This window comes from Rhea pennata, chromosome 1, assembly GCF_028389875.1.
Source record: "Rhea pennata isolate bPtePen1 chromosome 1, bPtePen1.pri, whole genome shotgun sequence".
Taxonomy (NCBI): Eukaryota; Metazoa; Chordata; class Aves; order Rheiformes; family Rheidae; genus Rhea; species Rhea pennata.
Window position 1 is genome coordinate 62,879,932 of NC_084663.1, and position 14,944 is coordinate 62,894,875.

At 35.3% G+C, this 14,944-nt stretch overlaps 1 protein-coding gene across 3 annotated transcripts in view; it reads right to left on the bottom strand.

Moving 5' to 3' along the window:
- TRIM24 (tripartite motif containing 24) overlaps nt 1-14,944 on the bottom strand; it is a 61,668-nt gene that overhangs the window by 23,457 nt on the left and 23,267 nt on the right. For all 3 annotated transcript variants that reach the window (XM_062569747.1, XM_062569738.1, XM_062569757.1), the window contains exons 2-3: nt 8,223-8,341; nt 1,050-1,197 (exon numbers count right to left, since the gene is read on the bottom strand). In XM_062569747.1, the coding sequence (XP_062425731.1) occupies nt 1,050-1,197; nt 8,223-8,341 (267 nt within the window). The remainder of the gene's footprint in view (nt 1-1,049; nt 1,198-8,222; nt 8,342-14,944) is intronic.

A 14,944-nucleotide genomic window follows, 5' to 3' on the forward strand; every position in this document is an offset into this window, starting at 1 on the left:
ATAGACCAAGTAAGGCCAATAGACTTATTAAAAAAAAAAAAAAAAAGGTGGAATGTTTTATCATCATCCTATGATGCTTATCGTTGTCCTACAATGTTGCTTGAAGACGAGAAACAATGGGTGTAAATTGAAACAAGAGAGATTCTCATTGAATATAATGAAAACCTTTTCACCATGAGGATAGTCAAGTAGTAGAACATATTGCTTAGAGAGGCTGTGCTTCTCCATCCTTTTTGATTCTCAAAAGCCAAACAGACAAAGTCCTGAGCAACCTGGACTGATCTCATAGCTGATTCTGCTCTGAGCAGGAGGTTGGACTAGGTAACCTCCTGAGGTTCCTACCAACCTGAATTATCCTATGATCGTACTGAGAAAAGCTTTTCATAATTTATGACATATTTTCTATTATTTTCTAAAGCAAAAAAAAAATGAATTTAAAAAATATATACTTGACCAAAAATATATATTCTGGAATGCTTTACTGCTAACACTTGTTGTTAACAGAGTAGTGAAAAAATACAGTCTGTTATGTGCTTCTTTTGCTGTGACATATAGCAATAACTTTGTGTTACTATTTGTCAGAGCTCTAGAAAAAGCAGCCAAATGCATGAAGAATCACTTTTCTCAGCTGATCTATAAAGTCTGGATAATAATTTCCAATCATTCCAATGTAAAACATCAAATCTGTATGTGTATCTGTTGGTTTAGGACACGTTAGCATAAAAACATATCAAATACTAGTCTGTAGAGTATTTTTCTTTTTCTTTTTTCTTTTTTTTTTCTTTTTCTTTTTTTTTTTTTTACCATTATGCTACCAGTAGCATATCTGACAGAAAAACCTCTCCCCTCATGGCTATCATACTCCCATACAACAAATTCAACCTTTTCAGTGGCTACGTTCTAAATCAGATTCATTAAATGATTTGCTTAAGTAAGATTTTTTTTTTCTTTTGTTAGCTGGATTACTTCAGAGATTCACTTAAAGGGATAGCAGAAGAACAAACACTGGAAATCATTCTTTGTGAAAGAAAAAAACCAAAAAATGTCACCTGGAGATACTTCCTCTTTCTGTCGTACAGTATGGTCCTTTGTGAACTTAACCCTCTGGTGAGCTCTGATGCAGGTTTTGCACAACCATTCCACACATTCCACACAAAACCCATTAGCTTCTGCATTGTCTTCACAGCTTGTGCAAACCTGGTGTGAAGAAGAAAAGGTAGTTATGAAAATAAATATGAAATAGACAAGCAAGCTATTTTTCATATATTATCAGCACCCTTTTAGAGTTTTCTGAAAACAATGAAATAAGAAGGCAAAACTGAAAAGCATGAGAACGCTACAGGTAACTACATAAAAGTAACTGAATGGAACTTTTTAAAGTGGTTTTTACTCAATGTTACTCTAAAACTGATATTACACTAACTGACATGATAAAGGTCAAAACTTTCTGCCTGATACTGCACACTTAGAAGCCACACACTGCTACATAAAATATGCTTTTGTGAAATATTTACTAAAGAAAGAACAGGTTCAATGCTACTCAAGTTTTAGAAGCCTTTCTCAGTTTACACAGAAACTTTAATTTCAGTTTCCATTCAACTGCTTCAAGAAATATGAATAGCTTTAAGCAACAGAGTTCTTCTCATGAATCTTTGCATCACAACTTAAGACAGACAGCATTTCAGTTACGCTTATAGGTAAAGACGTCTAGAACAGAGATCTTCAGCCAAGACATAATATCTTTCCAACTGTGGCCTGTTAACTTCTTGGTCTCTTTGGACTATACCAAAACATCTAGAAAAAAGTAATCAAGGAAAACAAACTTGGCAACAGAACAAAAACCTCACTGCACAGAGTCTTTATCAACACAAGAAAACTTCTATGGACCCACAATTTGGAAAACTGGTTGAAAACCATAAACGACAGACAACAACACTTTACATATTCATATCATTATTTCCTTTTTAACTCCTTCTTACAATACCTCTGTAGTCGTATCTTAGTAGTAACAATAATTAACATGGTTATGCAGATACACGTTTAGGAAACTATCATCTATTTCTATCAACATCTAGTATTGCTGCTATCATAAGCCAAGATCTCTGAAGATCTGAGTATCCTGCAGATCCCACTGACAGAAATGTACTAGTAGAAGCAATAAGAAGAAAGTTTTATCTAAAAAGCGCAACTCCCCCACCCTCAAAAGATAAATATAGCTGAAGAGGAAGTAAATATTTATATCCTATACAGATAGCTAATACATATTTAGAATTGTGTTCTAGCTTCCCCCTTCAAGAAAAGGGGGAAAATTAGGGGAAAAGAGGTGAACTGACTTGCCTTAGGCCACATAACAAGTTACTGACAGAACCGGAATTTGAACATAGGAGTTCCAGATTCCCAGCGCTGTCCTTATTCTTCTAGATCATGTTGCTTCTCAAAGCAAAAATCTTCTGAGAAAGGAAGTTACAACTCAAGGGTTGCAGACCCCTCTTGTTGTCACTTGGAGTTTGAAGTAGTTCATTTTCATTAAAGGTGACCTGCAAAGAAAAGAAATTGGGCTTGTGCCCCTTTTTCTTTTTGATATGTAAAGGAGGCCTGAAAGTTTTATTTAAAAACCTTCTTAGAATTTAATTTTCTGCTTGTTTTTCTTTTTAACCCCTCTCTTCTTTTACTAGTAAGAACTCTAGTCCTAGCTGTACTAGCAGTCGAGGGAGAAATATTAAAGTCAGGACACCTTAAAAACGTCAAAAAAATGGAAGTAAAGAAATTAAAACAATGGAATTATAATCAGAAGTTTAAAATTTTTACTTGTTCTTAAACTTTAATTTCAATGACATTTTACAAAAAGGAAATATTCTTAAGTTCAGCATTGCTTCATAAGAAAACTTTCCGAACAGCCAAGTAAGTATCACTGAGACATTACTTCAATATTACATTATCTCCAACAGCAAACACCGTTAAAGAAATTCTCATCTCCTTTTCCAGGTATCTGTTCCTCAGTTGCACTAATGTAATCCTTTGAAAAACTGTAGTGTGAAATCAGATTAATCCCATCAGCCTGACCCATGCATCAGTTACACAAGCATAGCTGATTAGGCAGAGAACCACTGCAGGAGGGAAAAAAAAAAAAAAAAAAAACTTTTAAAATCCATTTTGCTGCCACAGAAGTACCATCAGACTATACCCCTAGATGTACAGAGGTGTTTTAGCAAACCAGAGAATAAGGGCTGAATATGTTTTTCTAGTGTAAAAAAACTCAAAAGTGAAAACAAAATAATCAGATACAGAGCAAAAAAAAAAAAGTGTCTTTCAGGCATTCTTTATATGTCAAAGAAGCAAACAAAAGCAAACTAAAATGGCAGAAACCCAATTAAAAAAATAATACTCTTTCCAGGTCACCTTTAGCAAACTTAGGCAGATAAACTTGCTACGTGCCAAGACATTTAAGTAAGTTCAAAGGATTTCAGAAATGAAACATTTCTTGTATTTCAAGATCTTCATCTATTTTCTTTTTTTCAAATTGCTTTAGATTTTTTTTTTCAACTAGTTTGACTTTCTGTAGTTGGAAAGAGATGCCAAAGATTGTGATCCAATAATCAATAACCAGCTGCCACCAAATGAAATGAAGTGAAATCTCTTTTTGCTAGTCCAAAATATACATTCCAATTTTACACTGTTCAAAGCCACCAAGTGTAGGAGAGAGAGATTTCTAAAATTATTCATGGACACCAAGACTCAGCCCTTCAAAACAGTCACACCTTCTAGGTAAAATTAGATTTGGTTCAATCCATTCCTTATTTGAAGTATGAATTTGCAACTATAGCTTAGATTTTGGTAAACCTCCTTGCTATTATAAGAAATCATATATCTAGGGTACTGGGTAGTACAATTACTATAAAATAGTTGCCATACTTTTCTTACAAAACCTGAAACTTTCTCACTCTTACTTTTCTAACTCATACAAGCAGTGATTTCAGGGAAAGTTCACCCTAGTTAACTTCCAAGTCTTGATCCTAGTTAGACAAATACCTATTTTAATAGAGTTTTTCCTATAATTATTTTAATAGAGTTTTTCCTTTAATTATAGCTACTCTACTTACTAGTAATTAGTATTCATAATCCTACAAATGTTCATTCAGCTTTTGTTCAATTTTAATGAAAGCTGAAGTTACTCAGTATATTAGAGGTAGGTCAATATTTTTCCTTTTTAAGAAACTAGCTTATTTACTTAACAACAAGCTTATGAGTAAATGTTTAGGTAATGGAGGTTTCTTCTTGGAAGAAGGCTTAGTTACTACAAGTTATCAGATAACTTTACTTCCGAGTATTGATGATGCTGAACAAGCAAACAAAAGCTTCCAGTTTAGAAGGAAGCCACCCAGGAAGCTCACAGGAATATTCAAGTGAGGAATATTCAGTTCCAAGTTTCACCAGTGTAAGTTAGATGTAATAATTACCCCTACCAGATGAAAAAGATAACTATTTCTAGGCAGATACAAAATCACTAAGGAAAGCAACTCTCTGGACATTCTCACACATACATAACTTCAAATGTAAACCATCTGCTGATATCTCAAATTTATCAACTAAGCAATGTATCCTCCTTTTTTGGTGTCTTGTAAACAGCTGCCTCTCAAGCAAAACAAAACCATGTTGCAACTCCTCCTCACTCTATTACACTTGAAAACCAGTGATTTGAGATAGTGTAAGTTTTTGCCACAGCTAAAATTTTGTTAATATACTCTCCAGAAAAAAATAACTAGTATACTAAGTACATGATAGTTGCTTTAGTTTCACACAGAACTAGAGAAACCTTTTGCTCTAAGTAGTCCACATTACCACCTCTGTTACACCACAGTCAGACTTTCTTTCTTGGTATCATAGCCCTTCTCTACAACCAAATCTAAACTCACACCTGGTTTTGTTGCTACATCCCCCATATCACATATTCATAGGAAGAGCATCACACAGCTGCTCTTCCTATGATGACTTTTTAAAATCTCAGCTCAGTAACTGGTAAAGATAAAAGAAGTATTCTCACTATTCAGTATGTTTCTAAATGTTTCTCTCTTTTGGACACAGACACTAGGAAAATAAGGACCTGGAACACAAAGCATCACAGGTTCAATACGTTGTGGTGACTCCAATGTTGTCACCACACTCTTCTAAAATGTCAGACTTTTTGGCTTTGCACAATTCTTTTTTTTTTCTGTTAAGTTACTAAATACTCTGGTTTATCATCCTTTCAGTCTTATTCATATTTAGCATTTATTTCAATATCCTCTCAAGTTTGAAGCTCTTTTCCACCCATAGAAATCAAGCATAATTCATTTTATTTTCAAATGTATAACATCAAATAATTTTGCAAAGTCTATCAATAAATAATGAGACAAAACTAGAAAGGACCTGTTCTCTGAAAGTATTTATATCCTAATTGAATGCAACCTGAAAGGATTACCTTCAGGAAGATCACAGCTGCATTTCAAGCTAGTTTTGTTGTTTTCTTCTGGAATGCTTCCTACACCAACAGGCAGCATAAAAATCTTTTAAATCTCTTTACTAGCCAAGAAGGTCCTTGTGGGACACATACTGAAGGAGTTTTACACTCCTTTTGCTACTGAAGTTTGAATAGTAATTACTAGAAAGCACACCTGTAGGTGGGGTACTGAACTGCCAAAATCAGGCTCAGATAAAGCAAATATTTTAGATGGATACACATTAACACATTCCAGTTATTTTTCTTACCCCACAGTCCATTTGCTCCTCCTGTTTAAATTAAATATGCTAAGAACTATTTTAGCATCACTACTGCAAGTGAGATTTGAATTTGAAAGTCCTCTTTTTGCAAAGCCTCTCTTGAATACCACACACATACAAGCTAATCACAAAAATGGATCATTTGTTCTAAGCCACCATATCCCTTGCACAGAAAACTTGGCTGACCTCCGATTCAAACTTCTTGAACATCCTGCCAAAGATGCCAGATTATCATAGCCACACGAAGTAGAAAAAACAGAGATAAACCATTTCAGTAGTAAACACTACAGAAAACACAGCTTTGCATAAAATTTTGACAGAATATGAATGATCTCTGGTCCAGTATTTCCTGCAAGTCTCAGTCTTTTTTACACTATCTCCTGGCTGTATCTTGCTACAGCAATTTTCTCTTTCTTTTCTTCCTTCTTCCCTTTCAAGGCAAAACAAGACAGACAGACAAGAACAATGTAGCATCCTTCTACTCATAATAGTCCATCTTGAACAGGACACCGATCAGTTTAACTCTCATTGATTCAACCCTGCCACCTCACAACTGATAGGCTTATGAAGTGGTACAACTATTTTTATGGTGGCAGTGCCAATCAAAATAAATAAGGGATTTCCCAAAAGCTTCTTTATTAACACACTGACATAAATCTATAAAACAAAACAGAATTGTATGTAATTCTTTCCAGGGCATAAGGTATATGTTCACTTTTGCGGCATCCACCAAAATTGCCATCTCCATAAAGAAAAAAAAAAAAAGTCAGCAGAAGAAAACATGAAGATACTTCTTCCCTGGCTCAGCACAAAGTCTGCTGGTTTAGCTTAAACTGCTGCAGGAGGCATTCTGAATTCAGCCAGAGAACTTAGCTGAAGAACACACATACTTTCTGATCAGCCAGTTTGCTGCTTTTTATAGAGGAGAGACAGAAACAAAGCATGGAGTGGAAGAGTATTATAAAAGTCAGAGCAGGAAACGTAAGGAAAGACATCTAAGAAGAACTTTCCTGACAACTGCTCACACCATTCAGTATAACAAGGGAAGATTCCAAATCAGCTGTTGAAATGCATGAAATTTCTCCAGATTGCTGTCCAGCAGATCAAGATCAGAAGGTAAACAAAAAGACCTCTAAGTTCTGCAGAGGCGCCCAACTTATCCTAGCATCAGTGAGTCTGGCAGATGCTCAATAACTCATTGATACTCTATGACCCATAGAAGTATACCCAATTTTACAGAGTTAGGACCAACCATAAGATCTAAAGCATGAATATAAAGAACCATTTTTGCACTTTCTATTCCTTATCCAAATCCCAAGGGCCTCAATTTCCCCTCTAACTTTTGCAGACTGTTGAAAACTTCTAGAGAGAAGATAAGACTATTTTGTCACCAAAACCAGGAAAAGTAACACTACCAGCACTCTCCAAAGCAATTATCTTAGAAGACTTGTTATATAACTAAGCTAGATAGTATGGCAGTCTCAAAATAAAGAAAGAAATTCAGGACCGCTTCTGTGTAACAGTTATTTTCCCCCACCCAAAAGAAAACACAAACAAAATAATTCTGATCTATTCCAGATAAGTATATAGACACATTGCTCACACTTCCAAAGGCACCTAATCAAATTTCAGTTTCAGTGAAGGTTCATCACTTCTCAGCAGTCCAATCGCAATCTGCCTTAGAAACTGAAGATAGTTAAACTAATGGTTTTGGAGACATAAGTTTAAGTCTTCTCCCTCTGCCTGGGAGAAGATGATACAATTTATACCTTTAATATTTTGACCTCAGATACTGCTAAACTGTGGTCGTCCACAGATGCAGTTTTTCATCTGGTACTACCTCTACACTCCGTAGCACTCTGCTTCTGAAAACCACCAGGAAAAGAAGAAAAAAGAAAGATATTACTGTTTTTCCAGATGACCAGTTTTTGTTGTTATGACTGTTATTTGATTGCAAAAGAAAGAAAAGACAATCTACAAAATTCCCAATATACTATCCTCCCTGTTAGAAATTTGAGCCTTTTGTTTGATAACTGCATTCCAGCTAAACACTTGGGTGTTTTGTCAGTGTTAAGATTAGAAGAATAAATTGATTTAACTAGAGGATTCCATTTTACATTGAGATTGCCTACATAGCATCATTCAGGTCATTGCTGCAGAGTGTTGAAAGTGTTTTGTCTCAAGTCTAGAAAGTTGCATTCTGGTGTCCGTTCCTTACTTTTACCTTTTGTTGTTGTGACGTAATTTTATCCCAATAACTAGCAGTAGTTTAGCCTTAGATGTCCCTTTTCTTTACATGCATTTTATTTTAGTTCATTGTCTAGAGTAATTATTCCAAATGATGACTAGATATTTGAAGGTTTTTTCTGCATATGAACAACAAAAGAGGCTATGCAAGCAAGAAGCCAAAGACACATATACACATCCAAAAAAGTATTAATTTGATTACATGTTAGTGAACTTACCTGACTTGATTTTTCTACTGTGCTACTGGGAACCTCTGTGGTATCCTTCACAAAAAAGTTATCTATGATGTGTCTCTCTGCACATTCCTGTCCACAAATTGGACAGCGGATAACACCAACTGGGGAGGAAAAAAAGATTAAACTGATTATGTTTGCACAACTTAAGATTTATCAAGCAACTTCAAAGACAGTTTTCAAGGATAAATATTCTGAAAGGAATAGTTAATACTTTCCTGTCATCCACATCCAAGTGAAAAGAAGCTAAGTTTCATTTATCACCAAAATAATTTTTGCTTATTATTTCTTCATGACATGTTCTTTTAATCAAGATCAAACATCTATTTGTTCCAGCCCTACTTAGATTTGAACCTGCTCTTTTCTCAAAGAAATTTAATTTTTTTTTTCCTAAAGAGAATGTCTTCCCACTGGCAATTTGTTGTCACAGAATGGATTAAAGTAAATCTTAATAAATGTTGAATATTAATTAGTGACATTCAGCAACATTATACACAGACATATATATGTGTTAGCATGCATACACACACACACATAATAGCAATACAATATGATTGACCTTAGACTACATAATCTAAGAAACTGAAATATAATAAATCTAACTGACACTCTACATAATACTCTATACAACCTAGTCAACCAGGCAAGTTATATAATGGAGGCATAGACAGACTTGTATTAACATGGTGTCTATCTTCATAAAAAGAAAGAAAAGCAAGCAAGTGATAGAGGAATAAATAAGCAAGGCCTTTTTCCCTCCAATCTCCAGCAAGACTGAGGAACAATTATAAGACAGTAACATGCTTAAGACTCGAGGTTGAAGGTTTTTTTTTTTTTTTCTTCCCCTTGGTCAGGCTAACAACCAGTAACTCAAAGCATTAAACAATTAACAATCTTTGATAGAAAAGCACAGGACTGATTGTCAAAACTTGGAGCTCAATGGTCAAGAGACCAGACTGACATGGAGATGATCCGCAGAAACACCTGTAAGTAGACACCTTTCCCAGATGCAGACAGCGGCATGTCTTATAAATACTAGGGCTAGCTTATTGTCTAAGAAAAATCTTGAAAATGCTGGTACTGACATCTTGCTTAAAAAAAAAATTATCTTGTCACCGCTGTCACTGTTACCAGAAAGAAAAAATATGAAATTGAATTAGGTTGAAATCATCACTTCGTGCCTGGGAGTCATCATACAAGACCTACAGTAGAATAGTCAGTCCACAGCAAGACAGACTCCAAATCTACAGCTGCTTTTGAGAGAGGAACTTTAAGTGTAGGCTGCTACAGGAGATTTGAAGCACCGCTTAAACTCAGTAAAATTAACATCAGTACATAAATCAGTATTTTCTTATTTAACTAAATTGACATGGCTTTAATTTTGTTCCTGTTTCACTTTTGTAGTGAAACATGTAAATAGAGAAACTATTAAATAGTTCACTTTCTGCAAATGAACTTAGCTCCTTATTGTTAGTGCTTAACATAAGAGTTTCATAAAACTTTCACAGCGTTCTTCCAACACGTTAGAGACTTTTCTAGTCAACCCACTATAGAAGTGGTCCACTTTTTTCTAAATTAGCTCTCCCTTCTCGAGATTTAACCAAAAGTTTTCCACTTGTGTACAAGGCATTTCACCTTCATCTGAAAGGCTATGATGTTAAGCCCATTTTTATTATAATTTTCCTTTTGCCAATTTGTACATTTCAATGCATATCTGTGGAGCTTCCTTTGATATACTTAACCAAAATTTTGGCTAAAACTGCTTTTTTTTATTATTATTACCACCACCATCATGAAGGATAATTAAGAAATCCAATTCCTGTAGGACAGGTAACTAACAGAACTCCAAGTACTGAACTTCTCCACTTATTAAGCAAAACAATTTAACACAAGAGTAAACAAATCTCACAATATTCAACTATGCATTTGCTGAACCAGACTGCATTTTTTCCACATTTTTCAGCAGTGATCATCACAATTGGAAGAGTAAGTTGTTCATTCCTGGCCTCAATGCAGTTCTTTGCTCTGGGCCAGTGCAAGCAACTGTGTCAGTCTCTGCATGCGTTCGGAAGTGGGGTGGAGACAGAATTAGACCAGCAAACTGATTCCACCATGGATGAATTTCTCCTGCTCTCCCAGGCTTCCTCTACAGCATCCTGCTCTGCTTCACTGACCAAACGCACAACTGCTTATGCTAAAGTAACATGAGAAGGAGCATAAGGCCAGTGTCACTGAAGGTTAAATATGGATCCACTGCCTTTGAAACAGATGAATGATACTATACTAAATTTATATCCCAGATTCAGTGCGAAAGGCTGGGGGTGGTGTAGGAGACCACAGGAGAAGAAATGTAGAAACAGTACAGGAGTAAAGAGCAACACTGCACTCATTTTTACTGCAGAGTAGAGTTAATTAACAGTGGTCATTTTTGGAACTTAGAGACACTTGCCATGCACCTCATCACTAAGACCAATGTTTCTTTTGCATCCTCACTGAAAGAATATTGCCAACTATTTGTTCAATAAATAGATTGTTTAGAAATATTAGATTGGAGATAGGAAAACAGGAAAACTGAACAAACTTCTCAAAATCCACTTGAAAATTCTTCTGTAACTCCTTATGCTGCCTAGCCTTCAGTCAATGTGTTGTTCTTCAACTGTGTGTGGGTAAATTTGCCTTTTAATCCCGGGTTCTTGATTGATCCGCAAATCAGTTTTAACCTAGATTTAATTGTCTTTAGGACCATGGATTTAAATGAAAATACCTAATATTGTGAACTCAGTGCAACTGTTACAGTCTAGTTACACTGCTATGCACACAGTGGACAACATAGGTCTTTTTAGCAAAAAATGTAAAATACAAATTAGAAATACGTTTTACGGGTCCTTATCTGCTACTGTTGCCGTATCTAAGCCTCTTTCGGTAATGCACTGAACAATATAAACCATGCGTTGGTCACTTCCTCTCTACTCTCCAAGTGGGAAACTTGGAGTTTTGTGCTAATTTTTTCAAATGTGTGTTACATTTGAAACAAAACAGTCATGGCAAATAATAATACCTAATAAATTCCTGCAAGCTCACTTCATAATTTGAACCTAACCATCTCCACAGACAGTCTTGCTTGAATAAGCTGTGCAACAGCAGTGGTATTTCTACCCACACTCCTTATCTGTAAACAAATGGCACATTGGAGTGCACAATTTAATCATTACACAGTCCTGGCGTGGATGAGGTAGGAGTTGCTCAGAACCCAGATGACTAAGACAAACACCAAGTTACCAGGAAGGGAGGAAGAACGAAAAAGAAAAAAAAAAGAAAAGAAAAGAAAAAAAAGGTTTGCAACAAACCTAGTATTCAGATATTCAGAGATTCCTGTGGGAAAACAGATGCAGAAAAGGAAAGACAATGACTGTTTTGGAATTAAATAGAAAACAGGGATAAATGCCTAAACAACATATTACAAAGTAAAAAAGAACACTGATTATATTCAGGTAAGTACTAACTCTGTAATTTAGCAGAACACGTGGACAAAGATATCTGTTTCAGTGTTAGTACTTCTACTGATATTATGAGGGTTAAATGCAATAATTAAGAACTTGATTATTATTCAGAAATAGTAATTTTGAAGAAAATCCCTACCTTGCAATACTACTTACAGAATACAGGTTTTTGCTTAAGATGGTATAACTACACGTACGCAAAGTTGTTTCCAGCCATATAGTCAAAATTTTTTCAGTTGCCAACTTACCACAGGTCTGACTGGAATTAAGTCAACTCATATTACTTACGCTGCTTAGAGCCCCAAATGCACCACCACAACCCTAAGAGCATTTCAGAGGAGGCCAATCCACAATTCATTTTAAATCAAAAATATGCTGAACAGGAGCAACAAAATCACTGGATTTGTTCCATATCTGATTCTCAAGATGACACAGTAAGAAGCATTTTCATGTGCAGAGTCCTCTCTTAGGTTAACATTTGGTTCAATAGCATGAGTATTACAGATCTAATTTTTTTTTAAAGTAAATACTTCAAACTAGGATTAAGACTTAACTGATAAGAGAAGAGAAGTAGAACTGAAAAAGATGCAAATTCATATGCAACTCAGCAGAACTTAGATGGAGAACATAGCACTCTGTAGTGTTCCAGCCTTACAGAGATCTAGGAAATACGTAACTTCATGCCACAACACATCTCTACCACTTTGGAACATTACAGCCTGTAGAGATCTCAGACTTCTTCCTTTTCCCCAAGAGAAAAGACTCGGAGGAGGACTGAGATAGTGTCACCATCCTCAGACTAGTCTGGATGATGCCATACATTAGGGTAGCCTAACAGAAATAGTTTCTAAAAGGTAGCAGTAAAATTCAAATCGATGCTTGCTGAAACACAACTGTAAATCTTTTCATATCAGCAATAAAAAATGGAAATAGTGTACAATGAATGACAGCATATTCATGATTTGAAAGTTTAAATAAATTTTTAGTATCTCAAAGTATATTATTTATAATATATATTGTGTATTTGGTGTTGGTTTGATGAGGTAATCATAGGGATGCTTTGAAAACTTGTTCTTATCCAACTTTCACAAACATTCTCTTCTAGATCCTGTTGTAGCAACACAGGACACTGCACACTTCAAATATTACCATTCTCGTCAGCCTACTGATAGGAGTGTTCTTTTTTTTTTTTAATGGAAACCAGTCAGTTTGATTTGAACAGTTAAAAGTGTTAAGTTAGATGACTGATGCAAACATGGTTGCGCAAATGCAAGCCTTTTGCTAAGGAACCAACAGGTACTGTAGCAAGCAATTGACCCTAACTTTCTTGAACAACAAAAAGGACAATTTTTTTTCTGAAAATTTTCCTGTTTGCATTTCAGCAAATATTTACAACTACATACATGAAGAATTAATAAAATAAAAAAGTAAATTTTATATAATATAGTCTTGGCATCTTATTACATTCCATGTGTGTACCTGCTTTTAAGGCTCATCGGTATACTTTCCCCCATAAAAATTTAATTACATTTTAAACTGCTCCTTAAGCATGCCCAGAATGCAAATCCTAAATTAACCTCTGAAATAATTAACATTTCCTCCATCAAGTCTCTCTACAAGACTCTTTTGCAGTGCTACGATAAATCAAACCTTTTTTTTTTTTTTTTGCATTAAGATTTGGAAGCAATTGTGCAATAGCTTTCTAATCATGCCTTAATTTTATTACCAACACTTCCCTCCTTTAATTTCAAGATGTTTGCTTCCTGACCTGTGCCACAATTTACTTCAATGTCTTCATGGCTGAGAACCATAGCTATTGTACCATGGTCTGCTCAAGAATATTCAAATTCTTAATAGCAAAATAAAAGCCACTGAGTTGATTTTTCTCACATTAACAGCTGAGGAAAATAAATCATCCTCTATTGAAACTATGGGGGAAGCATACTGTGCTATCAAAACAAGAACTACGTTGCTACTTTAAAGGAAGAAAAACTCCCAAACTATTTTGGTGTTTATCCCCCATAAAAACATCCACCAATTTCCATAAAAAGAATTAAGGAGGAAAAAAGGAAAAAACCCAAAGTTGCAGTACAAAACATGATTAATACATTAATATCATAAAATCTCACTAATCTAAAAATTATTTCTGCAATTGGTAGTTACTATACCAAGTACATATTATTCAGGTATATTATGAAATCCATGAAAATTGAGTACAAAACCTTTTTTAAAAAAATAAGAATTGTTACAGCAATTTTCATGCAGAGGCATCAAAAATGGCACCAGAATCAGTTTAACAGTTCAGCTAATCTGAAATTTTGCCAGTCTGATTAAATGGTGAGGGAGGGACTCTGAAATTATATGCGACAGCTCTAATGCTCAACTCATCCTTGACCAAATCTATTCTGAAGAATTGAGCTTTGAGATACTGGCAGGTAAATTGAATCATATAGTTAGGAGGCTTCCAAGAATAAATCATAGAATCACAGAATCAGTAAGGTTGGAAGGAACCTCTGGAGATCATCAGGTCCAACCTCCCCACTCAGCAGGGTCACCTAGAGCACATTAGACAGGGTTGCAGCCAGGCGGGCCTTGAAGATCTCCAGAGAAGGAGACTACATCTCTTCAAAAAAGTAACTTTCCCTCTTAAATGCTCTCTACCAGAAAACATGTAAAGATAACAAATTGACAGAAATAAAAGTTGCCACTTGGTATTTTGAATGTCACTTCCTTTAATTCCTGATGTTGCACCACATTTTAGAGACAGAAGGAATACATAGTATTACTTAGAAGAGGAAACAAGCTGAGATCAAGCTACTTTTCCTATTACTCCCCTAGAGGAAAAAAATTTTTGCAAGGATGACCTCACACCTTCCTAATATTGTCTTAATTAGTGTCACCACCACCATCTACTGCTCACATTTTTAAGGAAACAAACACCAAAGATGATCCAACCAGAGGAGACTCTAGCACATCAGAGCAGCTACAGAGGTTATGAAACCAGGTACCTTCAGACAGAAAACTTCCATTTTTGACTGGACTTCAATAAAAAAGACAATCCTGCCCTGACTGCCCATTTGCTTCAACCCTACTGTCAACCTATTCTCAACCTTTTGTCAAACTTCAGTCTGTTGCCACCTGATTCACCGCTTTTTCTTTCAAATAAGAAAATTTACTCCTACATAACATCATTTCCTCTAGCGATAA